The 14,802-nt window shown below is 41.6% G+C and overlaps 1 protein-coding gene across 2 annotated transcripts in view; it reads right to left on the bottom strand.

Moving 5' to 3' along the window:
* Positions 1–14,802, bottom strand: part of KCNQ3 (potassium voltage-gated channel subfamily Q member 3) — a gene marked incomplete at both ends in the record, with an annotated part of 207,575 nt that overhangs the window by 32,269 nt on the left and 160,504 nt on the right. For both annotated transcript variants that reach the window (XM_082045481.1, XM_082045482.1), the window contains one exon: positions 1,052–1,142. In XM_082045481.1, the coding sequence (XP_081901607.1) occupies positions 1,052–1,142 (91 nt within the window). The remainder of the gene's footprint in view (positions 1–1,051; positions 1,143–14,802) is intronic.

Below are 14,802 nucleotides of genomic sequence, written 5' to 3'. Positions count from 1 at the left end.
AAATGAGAAGACACCCGTGAGTGGTGACTGCGAAGTCCTCAGTGCACTATACACCCACATCAGGGGTTACCCACCAGCAGCTTGTTCATGCAGCCATATCTATAGAGACAGTGACAGGATACAGTATATATAAAAGACAAATTTAAAACATCTATTATTCCCTCAAATTTCTGGTGCATGGAAGAATGGAATTTTCCACCTTGCTCAAGAACTCTCGTAAGCATGAGGAGGGAAAGGGGAGGACAGATCTCCTCTGAGGTACTCAGTGGAGATAGACAAGGGCAGCGTGGGGCACACAGTTACTTTTCCTCTCTGTGAATAGCTGACAAAGAGGAAAGTGGGATTTTTCCTGATGCTCATACCCACAGCTGCTAGGCACTTCTGAAAACCACTGAGAGCCACATAAAAGCAAGCTGAGGAGAAGGAAAAATAACCGCAGGCTTTTAGACATGTGAAAAGATGGGTCTAAGAAGGGTAACAGGGACAAAAAGCAAGTTTCATGTTCCCTAGGAGATGAGTCTGTTTTTGTACAGGCACTTTTTGAGAAGGAACATGCAAGGGATATTCACCTTTCATTCCTTTTGGCGCTTAGGTTTTGCTCAGATCTACATGTCTCTAGGGGTACAAGAGGAAATGGAAACTGAGATCCCAGAAATACTCTTTCTGTGTAGTTTCCCTAGGGATGCTTTTCTACAAGGCCAGGCTAAGTGAGAAGTTGTGCTATGGGATCTGGGGAAGCTCTTTATTGGGGTCATTTTCATAAAACGATAAATATGCCACATTTATATGTAGTGAGAGTTTTTTCCCTACTTTTTTTTTCTTCTTCTGTCAAATGGCAGCCTTGAGCATGAACTCCAGCATTTACAAAACAAGCATGCTGGAAATGCAGAGAAAGGAATATATTTGCTATGAGTCTATGGTAACTGCTCCAGGACCAGAAGAAGAAATCTTATTGCCTGCAGAGCTGGGAGTAAGTTTCCATCACTGCTGATGGGGCTGATTTCAATGCAAGGACATTACCAGGGTGACACAGCAGCCACAGTCCACTTACCAGCAAGAGGAGCCAGTCTCCCGAAACAGTTTCATACTCCTTGAAAGTTGTCAGGACAGCTAAGATCAAACACCCTAAGACAATCAGAAACCTGGAATGAAATAAAAAGAAAAAACACAGCATTGTTACCCCTTTCTGCATTTGCATTGGAGATATTGCCTATAAAATCCTGGGTAGAGACCTCCAGGGGATGGCGGCTTCCTATTGGTGAACAGTGAGGTGGGCTCTCATGGAGATCAAGGGTTCTCAACCTGGACAGGGGTCTCGCAGTCAAGAAATCATGGCAAGATCCTAAATAGTCCTGGGAGAAACATCATTAGTTAACTTGTTCGCATTCTTCAGGAAGCAAATGGGTCATACTGCATTTTGGGAAGGGAATGTAAGGTATGGCAGAGGACTATAATGCTCAGGAGATCTATTCCAAGCTGATGTGCTGTGGGCTTCACAAAATGTGACTGAGTTTGCAGTGGAATATATCTACCTGGCACATCCTGAGAAACAGTAAACTCTTCATTACAATGCAGCACCAGGACAAACCCTCCCTTGAAAACTCCACTGCATCTCTATTTTCCTTCTCTTCTGCACTCCCTTCTAAGCAGATGAAAAGATGAAAGGGTTTGAAAGAGAAACAACAGAGTAAAGTTCTGCTCTCCAGGAAAAGCAGAGGGTGATAAATCACTGGCCCTGTGCTAATGTCTGCCTGTGAGGTTCCAGAACACAGAAATCTGACAGTAAATTTAACTCCCACTGCTGGTAAATCCAATTCAGTCCAGTATAAAGTCATGTTGGTCTTCTGTGAAAAACTGTTTCTAGGTTCAAACTATTCAAAATCTTTTACACATAAAGAGGTAAGGAAAATCAAGGGAGTCTCATAAGTGATTATTGTGAAGCAGAGTGAGGAAAGCTCATGTTCTGGTACTTCATGTGCCCAGATCATGGGCATTTTAATGTGCTCCCAAAACCTCATTCACAGAAACAGAGGGGCAGGTGGCCATGGAAATATTTCAGAGCTTAGTGAATAAACTGGAATGTCTCTCTATAAAAGCTCTGGATCCCTTGCTTTCATAGCTGGGGTACATCAAAGAAATCATCCAGGGAAGAAAGCTTGTTGAGAAACAAACTGTGTTTAGTGTGTGCTATGTGATTTGAATTTCAATCTGATACCTAAAGTGTGATTTTATTTCTTGCTGAATAAAACTCCTGCATGTTTCACTGGGTGAAATGAGCAGAGTCCACAGCCTGCAGTGCAGAGGCAGAGAGCAAGGGCCGTGGGGCCAGGGGCTCGGCTCAGAGACATGTGTCCTCTCACCTGTCTTGGGGTTTTGTTCCCTTCATGTCTGGGAAAACTTAGAGCTAAGGGAGGGTGTTCTGAGAATTTGAAATATTTTTGCAGCTGGAATAAGAGAGAGGTGAGCTCCAGATAGGTCCTGCCAACTTTTGGAGGGAATTTCCTCTGAACAGCACCAACTGGCACCCTCCATGCAAGGAACAGGCAACAGTGAAATGTTTCCTAGCAACCCCTAAAGGATAAATTTGCTGTAAGTTTCCTAACATTAGCTGTTGAGACTGAAGTTTCCTATGCCAGGAAGATTTCAGATCAGCCATTTCAAGCGAGGTTAGAACAGAAGCAAATGTGTTTAGAGAATCATAGAATCATTTCAGTTGGAAGAGACTCTCAAGAACATCGAGTCCAACCATAACCTAACCTAACTTTAGCACTAAAACATGTCCCTAAGAACCTTGTCTAAACACCTTTTAAACCCCTCCAGGGATGGTGACTCCACCACTTGCCTGGGCAGCCTGTTTCAATGCTTGATAACCACTTCAGTGAATAAGTTGTTTCAATATCCAATCTGAACCTTCCCTGGTGCAACTTGAGGCCATTTTCTCTTGTCCTATCACTTGCTACTTGGGAGAATAGCCCAAAACCCTCCATGCTACATGTTTGCTTATGCTAAACAATTCTAGATTTCTTTGATGAGTTTCTCCTTCATCCACTCACCAGCCAAGCATTATGTGATTGGTAGGAAGCAGCCTTTGCGTCCAGAATATGGCTTTTGCCATCTCTGTATAGCCACACTCCTGTTGTTCAAGACATTCAACAGTTAACTTTGTAATTCTATGATGTTCCTGCCACATCTTCAAGCTTGCTTTGCCACACCATTCCTTGCTGTCCCCACCTTGCAATTATGGAGCCAGTGGCTCATTGGTTTCCCAAAAACCCCAGTCCAGGAGCCCTGGACTGAGAACAGCTGAGAACTCAACTGAGACAACATGATTCCTTCAATTAGCTGTAAATCACCTATGATCTCCCACATCCCAGCCACTACAGAGGCGCCATCACTAATTCTCCATTTAAAGCCTTGAGCTACTGCTACTTGATGCTTTCCATTACAGCGATTTCTTTATACCATGTGAAAATTCAGTCACTCACGGGTATCATTTAAATTCAGTCACTCACGGGTATCATTTAAATGATTTAATGAAAAGCGAAACACACTGAAAACAGTTCAAGGGAATTACATCATCAGCTACTTAAACTAAAGGAGTGAATTTACAGTATCATTCAACAGAACAGCACTGTCAATTAAAGATGATGTACAAATTTTTATCCAAGAGGAAGACAGAAGTTAAGTCAGTAGTGTAATCATCATCTTTTGCCTAGAAATGCCTGCGGTTTTACCACTAGAGGGTATTGGTGCTCTATAGAGCAAGGGAATGCTGCTCTCCCTCCTGTTTTCCTTCCCCATGAAACAAACTCAACACAGGTGATCTCACCCATGTATTTGATATGCAGGAAAAGGAGTCTCACAGTGGTGAAAAGGCTTTTCCTTGGTCACTAAAATAACCCAAATGTTGGCATTAACAGACAAGGGATGCTGCTAGCTTGAGCATTCTGTGTGTCACAGCCCACACTTCAAAGTGAGCGCCCACCCATGAAAACAACAGATCTTGCAGCACAAAAAAAAAAAAAAAAAAAAGCAAAAATAGGGTGAGAGGATGAGACTGAAGATCACAAGTCACCATGAATAATTTTGAGGGCAAATCCAAGCAGGGAATGTGGTCTGAATCCCCAGGTGCAGGACCTGCATGAATGCAGCCCAGAAGTGCTTCAGAGGTCCAACTCCTGAGCAGGAACCACAGTCCCAAAAAACACACAGCCCACAGAGCCCCTGCTCCTTGCTGCAGAACTCTGGGGTGTGCAGGGATGAGAAGTCTGTGTTGGGACACATAACCACAATCCATCTTGGACAGGTCACCTGTCCTCCTACCTCACTGTTTCCAAAGGATAAACACCCACTGCAAGTTAATCAAATCACATCCCAGCAATCTTCCCTTAGCATCTGAAATGACGACCGCGTTCAAAGCACGTCATGAATTTTAATCTCCACTGATGCTACGCAACCCACTGATTTCCCTGCAGCCTCTTCTGTTTCGGATCTTGGTGTTTACAAAACATGCAAGTTTTCTTGTGTCCTCTTTCTATGGAAGATGCTATACAGGTGTTGTGTTTTTTTCATCAAGCCCCCTTGCTTATCAAAGATGACAAAGATCTTCACCTTGTTATTTATGGCCATATTATGGGTATATGTAGCACCTATGCCCATATTGTGGCCTTTCAAACATAAAGACTCTTATTCGCTTGACAGTTGATGAGTCTATGTTGTCCTATGGAAACAGGACAATAACTGAATCTATATTGTCTAATTTCATCTTTTTGAGGCAACTCCGTGAGTCTGGTGGTTGAGCCTGACTGTAAAATCATAACAGGCAAATCACAGGGAAAGAAACTGCTGAAATCACAGAGGAAGAGCAGAGCGGAGATGGACACTGGCTTGGGGATTCATGGGACAGGGAAAAAGGGAGAAAGTCAGAAATTCACTCACAGTTGTAACAATACTATCTATGGGACACAGAGCACCAAGGGTTAGAAGGAAAAAATAGGGTAAAAGTCAAGGTTTAGTAAGGAAAATTGATTTCTCTTAAGCCTGAGCTTCCAACTGAACACTGTTTCAGTTGGTGGCGGTTCAGACTTCAAGACTGTAAATCAGATTTGAGCATCCAAACCTAGTTCTTCAGTTTTTAATCCTTTCTATCATTTTGCATATTTTTTCACAGCCCATGACATTGTACCAATTTGTAGCATTATGCCTAAAATCCTGATTATTTTATCCATAAGTTCCAGACAAACAAATGGCTGTGCTCTTTTGTCACTGTCAAACTAATATGCAGTTCTAGTAAATAAATGTTCGTGTTATTGGAAATCAAATGTTTAACACTTATATTTTCAAATCATGCTATTTTGGTGCATTCCGAAAACAACACATATTTTTTCCAGGAAAAAAAAAGTAACTATGACTATGCAAGATCATCAATGCAATGTTTCTTAGATGAACACAGACTGTTTTGTCTGGTGAATTTTGATTTCTTTTAATTTTTCACATTCTTTGAATTTTTCTTCTATATCCGCTTTCATTTAAAGCCAATATAATGCAGATCTAGCTGAGAATTTTTATGTTTCTTCCATATATAGGTGCTCCTTATGGATCCTGATCACTATCTCTTGCTTCAAAATTGTAGTAGATCACAGAGTAATTTGCTTATAACCTATTCCAAAATATAGCAGTCCTTTTGAAGCTGTTATTAGGAATAGATACATCATAGCCAGTCCATAAAAGTATTTGCATTTGGCATCATTTTGGCAAATTTTTGTCCTCTGTGACAGAATTTTAAGTCTTGAATTAGGTTTATAGTTAACAGAGATGAACATGCGCTTCAAATGTACAATTCATATTGTTTTAAAGTAAATGGATCAAGTTGATCACAAGCACCAAGAGACACAATTTCTTCTCTCTAACTGTAAGGAAACACTGTAGTGAGCAGCTCCTCTGGAGAAGTTTGTTCTGTAAATTAGGTGAATGCCATCCATTATGTTCAGGCCTGTTTTGTATACAATTACAAACACCGCCTTTTAATAGGATTTGTATATTTTTACTCCTGAAAGGATTAGCCTACCAGCCATACCAGCCCATTTCTTACATGATTGGGTTTCTCTGAAATCCCTTGCTGTAAATTTAGGTATCACATCTATGTGTGGTCGAGGATCCTGCTTTCAAAATAATAATCTAGGCTCTGGGCAGCAAAGTGTTTTGAACAATTACTAGTAAGAATTCCCATCCAGTGTGACAGTGAGTAGACTTATGTTTGCTCTCAGTTCTTCAATATCATTTCTTGCGCACCATTGTAATTTCTTCTGTTTCTAAATGCTCATATGAATCTGAGATTTTTCTTCTTTGCTCCATTTGGTCCTTTCTTGTTTTCTCTTAAAACTTGTGTTCTAATTTAATTCTGTTCTTCCACCTGGTAAATGCTAATGACATTCTCTAAGATTAGGAAAATCTGGTGATGTTTTGCTGAATTTTTAGTTTATGGTTCTCAATGCAATATGCTCCTAAAACCATGGTTCCTACACACTTTCCCAAATTTCACATTGGAACAGCCTTATTTTCTTCAACTACTGGCCTTTGCCCATAAGGATTAAAAATGCATCTTTTCTCACAGTTCTTTCATTTCCTGTATATTCCTACCCACCACCTTTTACTGTGCATCCAAACTTCATTTTTCACAGAACATCTGCAGTATCTTGCACTGATCGTTTCATGGTTGCTAATGAGAGGCTGGATTTGGGATTTTTAACACTAAAAAAAGACATTACCAAATATTTGAGAACAGCTCTTCAGAGAGAGAGGAATGCATGCCTGACTTGCACAGACTTGGGAATATTTACTGTTTAATATTTAGATTCTTATATCTCTCCTATTCCAAGAAATAGGCTAGCTACTCTTACAAAGATCAGTACCAAGAAAAAGGTGATGGGAAAGATCAGAAAACTTTGTGAGGCTACAAATGTGCACCCTGCAGCGGGGACCAGGAAAGTGCACTGAGAAACTCAGCAGAGGTCCTGGAGGAGAAAGGGAAAAAGCAGCAAGTGTTTCAGGTTGGGATGTTCAAAGGTCCCTCCTGTGCATCCGCAGATTCCGCAGAGCTCATGAGCACATCCACAGCTCCACGCAGGAGTCCCCGACCTAATGTCATCATGCAGCAAGGACAGGGTAGAAATGCCACACTTGGTAAGCTGAATTGCACTCTTGCACTGGCAGAGATAGCGCAAGATGCTCTAGAAGGTGCTGGAGGATACTCTAGGAAGGAGAAATCTCCAAAACATCTTTAATATCATTGGCATACCAGCTGGTCTGGCAGGTGATGAAGTGGTAGCCCAGAATAACACTAGTCCATTGGCAGCAGAAGTAAGAACCCTTGTCCCTCTCACAGCGGGAGGCTGAACAAGAAAAGCCTAAATGGTCACTCATGCCAAACCTGTTTGTTATGACCTTGTCTCCTGCATTGGCAGGAATTCCCACAAACTGGCTTACTACTGCTTCCATAAGTTTGGAAAGCTTTTAAAATGCAAGATCTGAGAGTGGAAAACTGTGCTTCACAGCAGGTAATGAAAGGTGCAAAAGAATAGCTTCTAAATCAGGTGGTTCCTTTCTCCTGTTCTCCACCTACAAGCCAAAAGCCTGGTTAAGGTCTCCTCCTCTTGTTGCTTTTCTTTCAGGTCCACTCCTCAAAACTTGCTCCAGTGCCCTGTGTACCACTCTTGCCAGCTTCCTTAGGGCATCTGGTGTGCTGGTACAAAATATTTTGGGTCAGCAATATCAGACAGCATGAACACCATCATCCTGGATTTTCTGCTCTACGGAACATTTTGGAAGAAAGGCCTGACACATTTCCCAGTTTTGCTGGCATAAGATTGCAAAATAAGAAAGCCCAGAGCACCACCTGATTTTTTCTCAGTTTGGGATACAGGACTCACCTACCAAGATCCTGGTTCCATCTTCTGAAACAAGTTTTAAAGATACTCTGAAAGACATATGTATGCATACATATGTTACAAGAAGAGGCCCAGACGTGTTATCACAGGGGTGTTTGGGGGATAAACTGCAGAAATGAAGAGTAGGCAATGACAGCATTAGCTACCAAGCAGTTAGGTGTCTCCTGTCCTGTGGCTTGAATAAGGATGAAAAAACTTCCGACTGTTGCAACTAAATATTCTGAGTTGCTCTGTTATGGTTTTGAATTCTATTTTTGCATTAAGTGAATGACATTGGACTGAACTATTGCTTGGGGTTTTTATCTGCCATGGCTACTATGCCTGTCCACGGCCTTATCTATGGCTGGCAGCATGCTGCTAATTGAGTTGAGACTCATAGACTATGAAACATGGTGGACCTTGTAGCACGGCAAAGCAGGAGCAGCACAGACCCAAACCGCATTACCCAATGGCAAGTAATATAAGTTTCAGAAACGCTTCTAAGAGGACTTTGTCCAAAGGCTGTAAACAAATCTTTGTGAAGCCATTTGCAGATAAACTTTAAGATTCGTATATTGGTTTCTGCTAAATTTCGTGGAAGAAAAGTGTAGGACATTTGAAAGTCAGCCTGTAATTCAACAGTCAAGTGCCTAGCCTTCAACAAACCCTGTAAAGAAGTAAAGTGAATTTAGAGTATATAAAGAGTCTAAGGTAAGAGCATTAATCGTACACGTCAACACTTAAACATCCTGAGTAGGAATTTGCAGGATGCTTTCTAAGCACCATGAACATTGCTGTGTTCAGAGAGATGAAAGATCGAAATGTCCACTTTCAAACATGGCAAAATCTCAGGGATACCCAAGAATTAGGATCTCTCACACAGACATGAACTGATCATCCCAGACATTCTTCCATTTCTTTAGAAAGGAGGAGAGGAATGTGTTATGTCCTCTAAGCAAATTTTTAGGGAGCTCCAAGGAATGCAAATGGATGAAAATTCGGAACCCACCATCATGACTTTTGCCTTGACACAACACACGGTTGGGCTGTTTTCTACCATTCCACTTGAAATCAATGAAGATTAAAAGATTGTAGGAGAAGGAAAACAAAACAAAACAACAAAACCCAGTCAAACAGCCTACCCACCCTTTGTTTCACCTGACCAAATCTCCTTTTCTCGCAGGCTCTCACATCAAATATGTCCTCTGAAAGTGATATATCTGAAAGTAAATGTCTGATATTAGGATGAGAGCACTGTACAGAAATAGCCACTGTAGTCTCTAACACAGGATTTCTGGGTAGGGAAGTGATATTAATTTGGTGACTGGCCAGATTCTTAAAAGGAACTGAAAAGTGAATCTTTACTCTTCACCCAAGACTTTGACCCATGGGGGAGTTTTGTTAGAGATTTTGTTTGTTTTGGCTGTTTGTTTTGTGTGTGTTTTTGTTGTGTTTTGTTGTTGTTTTGTTTTGTTTTTCATATTTTTGACCCTACATTACAAAAGAACATCGTTTTAGAAGCAATACCAATACTCCCAACCTAACCTAGCACTTTCAGACAGCTGAGATTGCCAAGTGAAAAAGCAATGTCCAATTTAGACTCTATCTTCTTTGCCTGTGCCATCTCAAACTTCATCACATGCTCACCTTTATGCGCAAACATGAGAACTTGGTGCCATGGTGCCATACCCAATGAACTTTCTTCCAAAGTCAAAGATTTGCAATAGTGTAAGGAAAAGATGGATGGCTGCACAGAACCTGCACCCCACAAGAGCACTGGTAGTGCACTCCAGGTCCAAGTAAGAGTTTAGTGGGTTTTCCATTATGGGCAATGGAAGCCTGATAATGCAGCTCCTCTGGAATCAGATATATGGCTCAATTCTGGCAGATTGAGTGGAATCTCCGGATTACAGAAGACAAACATTACCACTTTAAAAGCCTCTTCCTGAATTTTCTGGCATTAACTCTACAGAGATCTTCACCATTTTGCACCTGAGATGGTTGCAATGTTGTCTGTGTAACAAGGAACTTGACTCAGGATTTTCCCAGCTGAAAGTGTGAAATATTACGGCTAGATTGGGAGAGAGATCTTTTCCACATGGTGTGAAGAGTGCAGAGTCATCACTGCATCTTATTCTGTGTGACAACACTGCACATCAGTTTTCCTTAAAAAGGTCAGTAGCCTATGACCCATTCGTATATCCAGTGGTGCTGCAAATCTAGTGCACAACAATCAGTCAGGAAAGGATTTTTCACTGCGCAGAATGCAAAGTACTTTATTCACAGGGAGAAAAGAAGAAGAGAAAGGATCTGTGCTAAAAGATGCAAGGGCTAAACTCATGTTACAGCAGCTGTGGATCAAATGAACAGTGGTGGTATGGAAGAATGCTTTTCTTGGGGATACACAAATTAACACAGCCAAATACTATGTTAATAGACAGATCAAACCTCCCTACAGATTAAACCAGATTTTGAGTCCAGTTTGACTTGATGCTGTCCCTATAAACCTTTTCTTACATCAGACTCTTAATTTTTCCTTCATGCTCCACAGATAAGCAGGCTGTACTTTGGCATTGAGGATCAGTCAGACAAAAAGGCTACACAGCTGTGGCCCATTGCCTGTACCCCACAAAATGGCATCAGCAGGAGGCTAAGGGGAAGTCCACTGAGTGCTGAATGAAGAATATTCTTGAATATAGAATCATGGAATCATTTTGGTTGGAAGAGACCCTCAGGATCATTGAGTCCGACCACAACCTAACTCTAGCACTAAATCATGTCCCTGTGTCCAACGTCTGACAACCCTTTCGGTGAAGAATCTTTTCCTAATATCCAATCTAAAACATCCCTGGCACAACTTGAGGCCGTTTCCTCTTGTCCTATACCAACACCCTGTATGCTACAACCTCCTTTCAGGTAGTCATAGAGAGCAATAAGATCTCCCCTCAGTCTCCTTTTCTCAAGGCTAAACAGCCCCAGTTCCCTCATGTCTTTCTACAATGAAAAAATGGGGATGTCTTTACATTAGCTCAGATATCACACAAAAATAACCATTTAAAGAAATATCAGTGTAGGCATCTTATATCAGTCAGAATCCCACCTAAGGAATGGGTTTTGATCAGATAATGGTGGATGTCCTGGTGCAACTTCACTCTCTAGCTGCTTCTCCACAGGGGCACAGATGTCCCAGAGGTTCTGTAACATATTTTCAAGCCCTATATGGGTATGGAAGATCCCCCATGGTGTCTCATGGTGCACTAGGAGCACACGACTAAATTCTCAGTGGTTCCATTATACCAACTGAGAGTCCTAGCGCTGAACACAGTGTCACATGGATGAAAATGCCTTTTGGATCTCAACCTGAGCAGCATTGTCTCCTAATCACACCTTCCTCAGCTGGCCAGATGCTCACTGCTATGCCCTCTCTCGCAGTGTAGAAATGAAACCACTCCTTGTAACTCAGCGGCACATCAGTCAAACCACTGCCACATGTCTTCTGCCCTTTAATACCTGCATTTCAAAACAAAGGGTGTTTCAAAAAGCTGGACCCAATTTCAAATTGTTTGTGATCCGAGGGCTTTTTTGTTATCATAGTTCTATATGAATATTGGGAACATTTGTTTTTAACAATTTGTTGAGAAGAGAGAGGAAGGACAGAGAAGATTTCAGCCCTAAAATATCAGGCAAGATATGTGGTCTGGATAGAAATGTGAGGGGAATAACCAATTGCTTAGAGACAAATCCCTTTACAACAGTGGTTTTTCAATATCTCATCTTCAAATTAATGAGAGCGTGTTAATAACTTTCAAGTGTTTCAGCAAAGGTGCTTACAGAGGCTGTGTTATGTGGAATTTCTATAGAATAGAATAGAATAGAATAGAATAGAATAGAATAGAATAGAATAGAATAGAATAGAATAGAATAGAATAGAATAGAATAGAATAGAATAGAATAGATGAGTACTATTCAATATATTCAATATACTCATCAATGACTTGGATGATGGACTAGAGCACACTGTCAGCAAGTTTGCTGATGACACCAAGCTGGGAGGAGTGGCTGACACGCCAGAGGCTGCCATCCAGAGACCTGGACAGGCTGGAGAGCTGGGCAGGGAAAAATTTAATGAAATATATCAAGGGCAAGTGTAGAGTCTTGCATCTCGGTAGGAAAAACCTCAGGTTCCCGTATAAGTTGGGGAATGACCTATTAGACAGCAGTGTAGGGGAAAGGGACCTGGGGGTCCTGGTGGACAGCAGGATGACCATGAGCCAGCACTGGGCCCTTGTGGCCAGGAAGGCCAAAGGTACCTGGGTTGTATTAGAAAGGGGTGGTTAGTAGGTCGAGAGAGGTTCTCCTGCCCCTCTACTCTGCCCTGGTGAGACCACATCTGGAATATTGTGTCCAATTCTGGGCCTCTCAGTTCCAGAAGGACAGGGAACTGCTGGAGAGAGTCCAGCACAGGGCAACAAAGATGCTGAAGGGAGTGGAGCATCTCCCTTATGAGGAAAGGCTGAGGGAGCTGGGGCTCTGGAGCTTGGAGAAGAAGAGACTGAGGGGTGACTTCATTAGTGTTTACAAACATATAAAGGTTGAATGTCATGAGGATGGAGCCAGGCTCTTCTTGGTCACAACCAATGATAGGACAAGGGGTAATGGATTCAAACTGGAACACAAGAGGTTCCACTTGAATATGAGAAGAAACTTCTTCACGGTGAGGGTGACAGACACTGGAACAGGCTGCCCAGGGGTGTTGTGGAGTCTCCTTCTCTGGAGACATTCAAAACCCACCTGGCCACCTTCCTGTGTAACCTCATCTGGATGTTCCTGCTCCGGCAGGGGGATTGGACTAGATGATCCTTTGAGGTCCCTTCCAATACCTAGCATTTTGGGATTCTGTGATTCTGTGAATAGGATTTGCACCTCAACAGGTAAGAGCATTGAAGGGTGTTCAGCTCCCAGTGGGCTGCAAAACTGCGGTGCTAACACAGCTGCTAAGGCCAACACAGGAACAGACAAAGCACACAGTACAGATAAATTCTCTGTGCTTCTTTGTCACCTCCAGTTCGCATTCATTAGTAAATTATGAGTTGCATTAGCATAGCAAATGAATCACATCCTTCTTGAAGGTGAACTTTGGATAAGCTCTTTAGAGGTCATTGTGTCCTCAGAACTCTGATTTACACAAATAAACAACAGCACATGGTATTTGTACCTATGTAAATTTGACACTGTTTTAAAGTATTTCTGCTGCTTTGCATTACCGAAAGCAACTAATCAGCATTCGAAATTCAGAATGATCATCTCTAAGCATGTGATATGTCATTTGAAGTCTGAAGTTGAAGTTTTTGTAGGAAGTTATCAGCCTTTGCCAGACCTGCCCAATGTAATTAATGAAGTGTTTCACCAGCATCTGCAACAATGCTTCTCAACACAATGTATGATGGTCCTTTTGCTCAAATGACTCATTAATATCTCAGGTTACGTTATCCCTGTTTAACCTGACAGTTTTAAACAAAGACAGTGCTATCAAACCTTCAGGGAAAAAAAGTATTGTGGAAGGGAATATTTTTGGTTGTTTTTCTTTGAAGAAAGAGCTCTTTTTAGTCGAGTAAGTAATTTGAAACAGCACAAAATTCAGCATATGTAAGTACATTTAGAAAAATAAAACCCAATTTGCAGTAATGAGAAGTTCTGCATGCAGAATACAATCTAGCAAAGCAATTAAAGCTGTACTAAGCAGGATACAAACTCTCATGTTTGTATCCTCAAAGAATATAAATCTTTGGTTCTCTCCTAAATGAAGTAACTGTTTTTTTACTGAAGGAAGGTTTTGGGTTTTTTTTGACATAACTTTCCTATTCTCATTCAACATCCATGGAAACAGGAATTCATGTTTCTAATTTGAGTTTTGCCACCTTCTTCTGTTGTGGCATCAATGCAGAAAGGGGCTGGAATCTCAGTGTTGTCATGAATCTGTAAAAGTGGAGAGTTAAATCCATTTTCAGGTAGAGTATGACATCGGATGAACCAGCCAGCCAATAAAGCTCATCCAGTGAGCTGATCTGCCCTCCAGGCTTCAGGTATTGGATGCCTGAATTGAATTTCTTAATCACAAGTTGAACCTCGTCTCATCTAGGTGAAGAAAAGCAGAAAGCCTGGGTCAGAAAGCAACACCACTGATGCTGTGCTCACAGCTTGGAGTACCTCTGCCAGTCCCAAATATTAGGATGATGGGCAAGCTTTGCATCAGACGTGCAGAGATTTTCTGTTTCCCTGTAAATTTCAGTGCTGCAGGGGGATGAGTGTCAGGTTTGGGCTTTTTTATTGACCTTCCAGACTACTGTGATGGTTGACACAGACATGTAAAGTGTGTGGAAGGTCAAATTTTTCTCCCTCCACATCCCATCAGGACATCTCCAGGGACGGCATGGCAAAATTACCAACGTGACTAGAGAAAACATTAGTCAGTGAGCATGAGGCAGAAACCCTTTCCTGGGTGAAAGATGTACTGAATGAATCACACAATCTCTCCGGTATCTCAGTGCTCTGATTATGTATGGATATTAGCCTTGGTTATCTATAGCATTGCCTGTATATTTGTATCTGATATAGTATGGTTTGAAGTTGTTCTCCACATTGATTATTTATTTAGGTCATTGGTTCTAACTGTTCCAATGATGTTTCAATGACTTATGAGTAGTCTTGATCAAGATGCTCACAACCAATTGTATATTGATTTTTCCATTGCTTACCAGCAGCAGAAGCCCTACGAAGGCTCAGAAGTCTGGTGTATACTCAAAGCAGTCCATACTTTTTTAAACAGGAAATTAAGGATCAGGACAAGATTGCTCCTCCAACATCCCTCTCTTCTTAG

This window comes from Streptopelia decaocto (assembly GCF_964273445.1).
Source record: "Streptopelia decaocto genome assembly, chromosome: 2".
Taxonomy (NCBI): Eukaryota; Metazoa; Chordata; class Aves; order Columbiformes; family Columbidae; genus Streptopelia; species Streptopelia decaocto.
The sequence above is the reverse complement of the archived record's forward strand: the minus strand, read 5'-3'. Positions and strand labels throughout refer to the sequence as shown.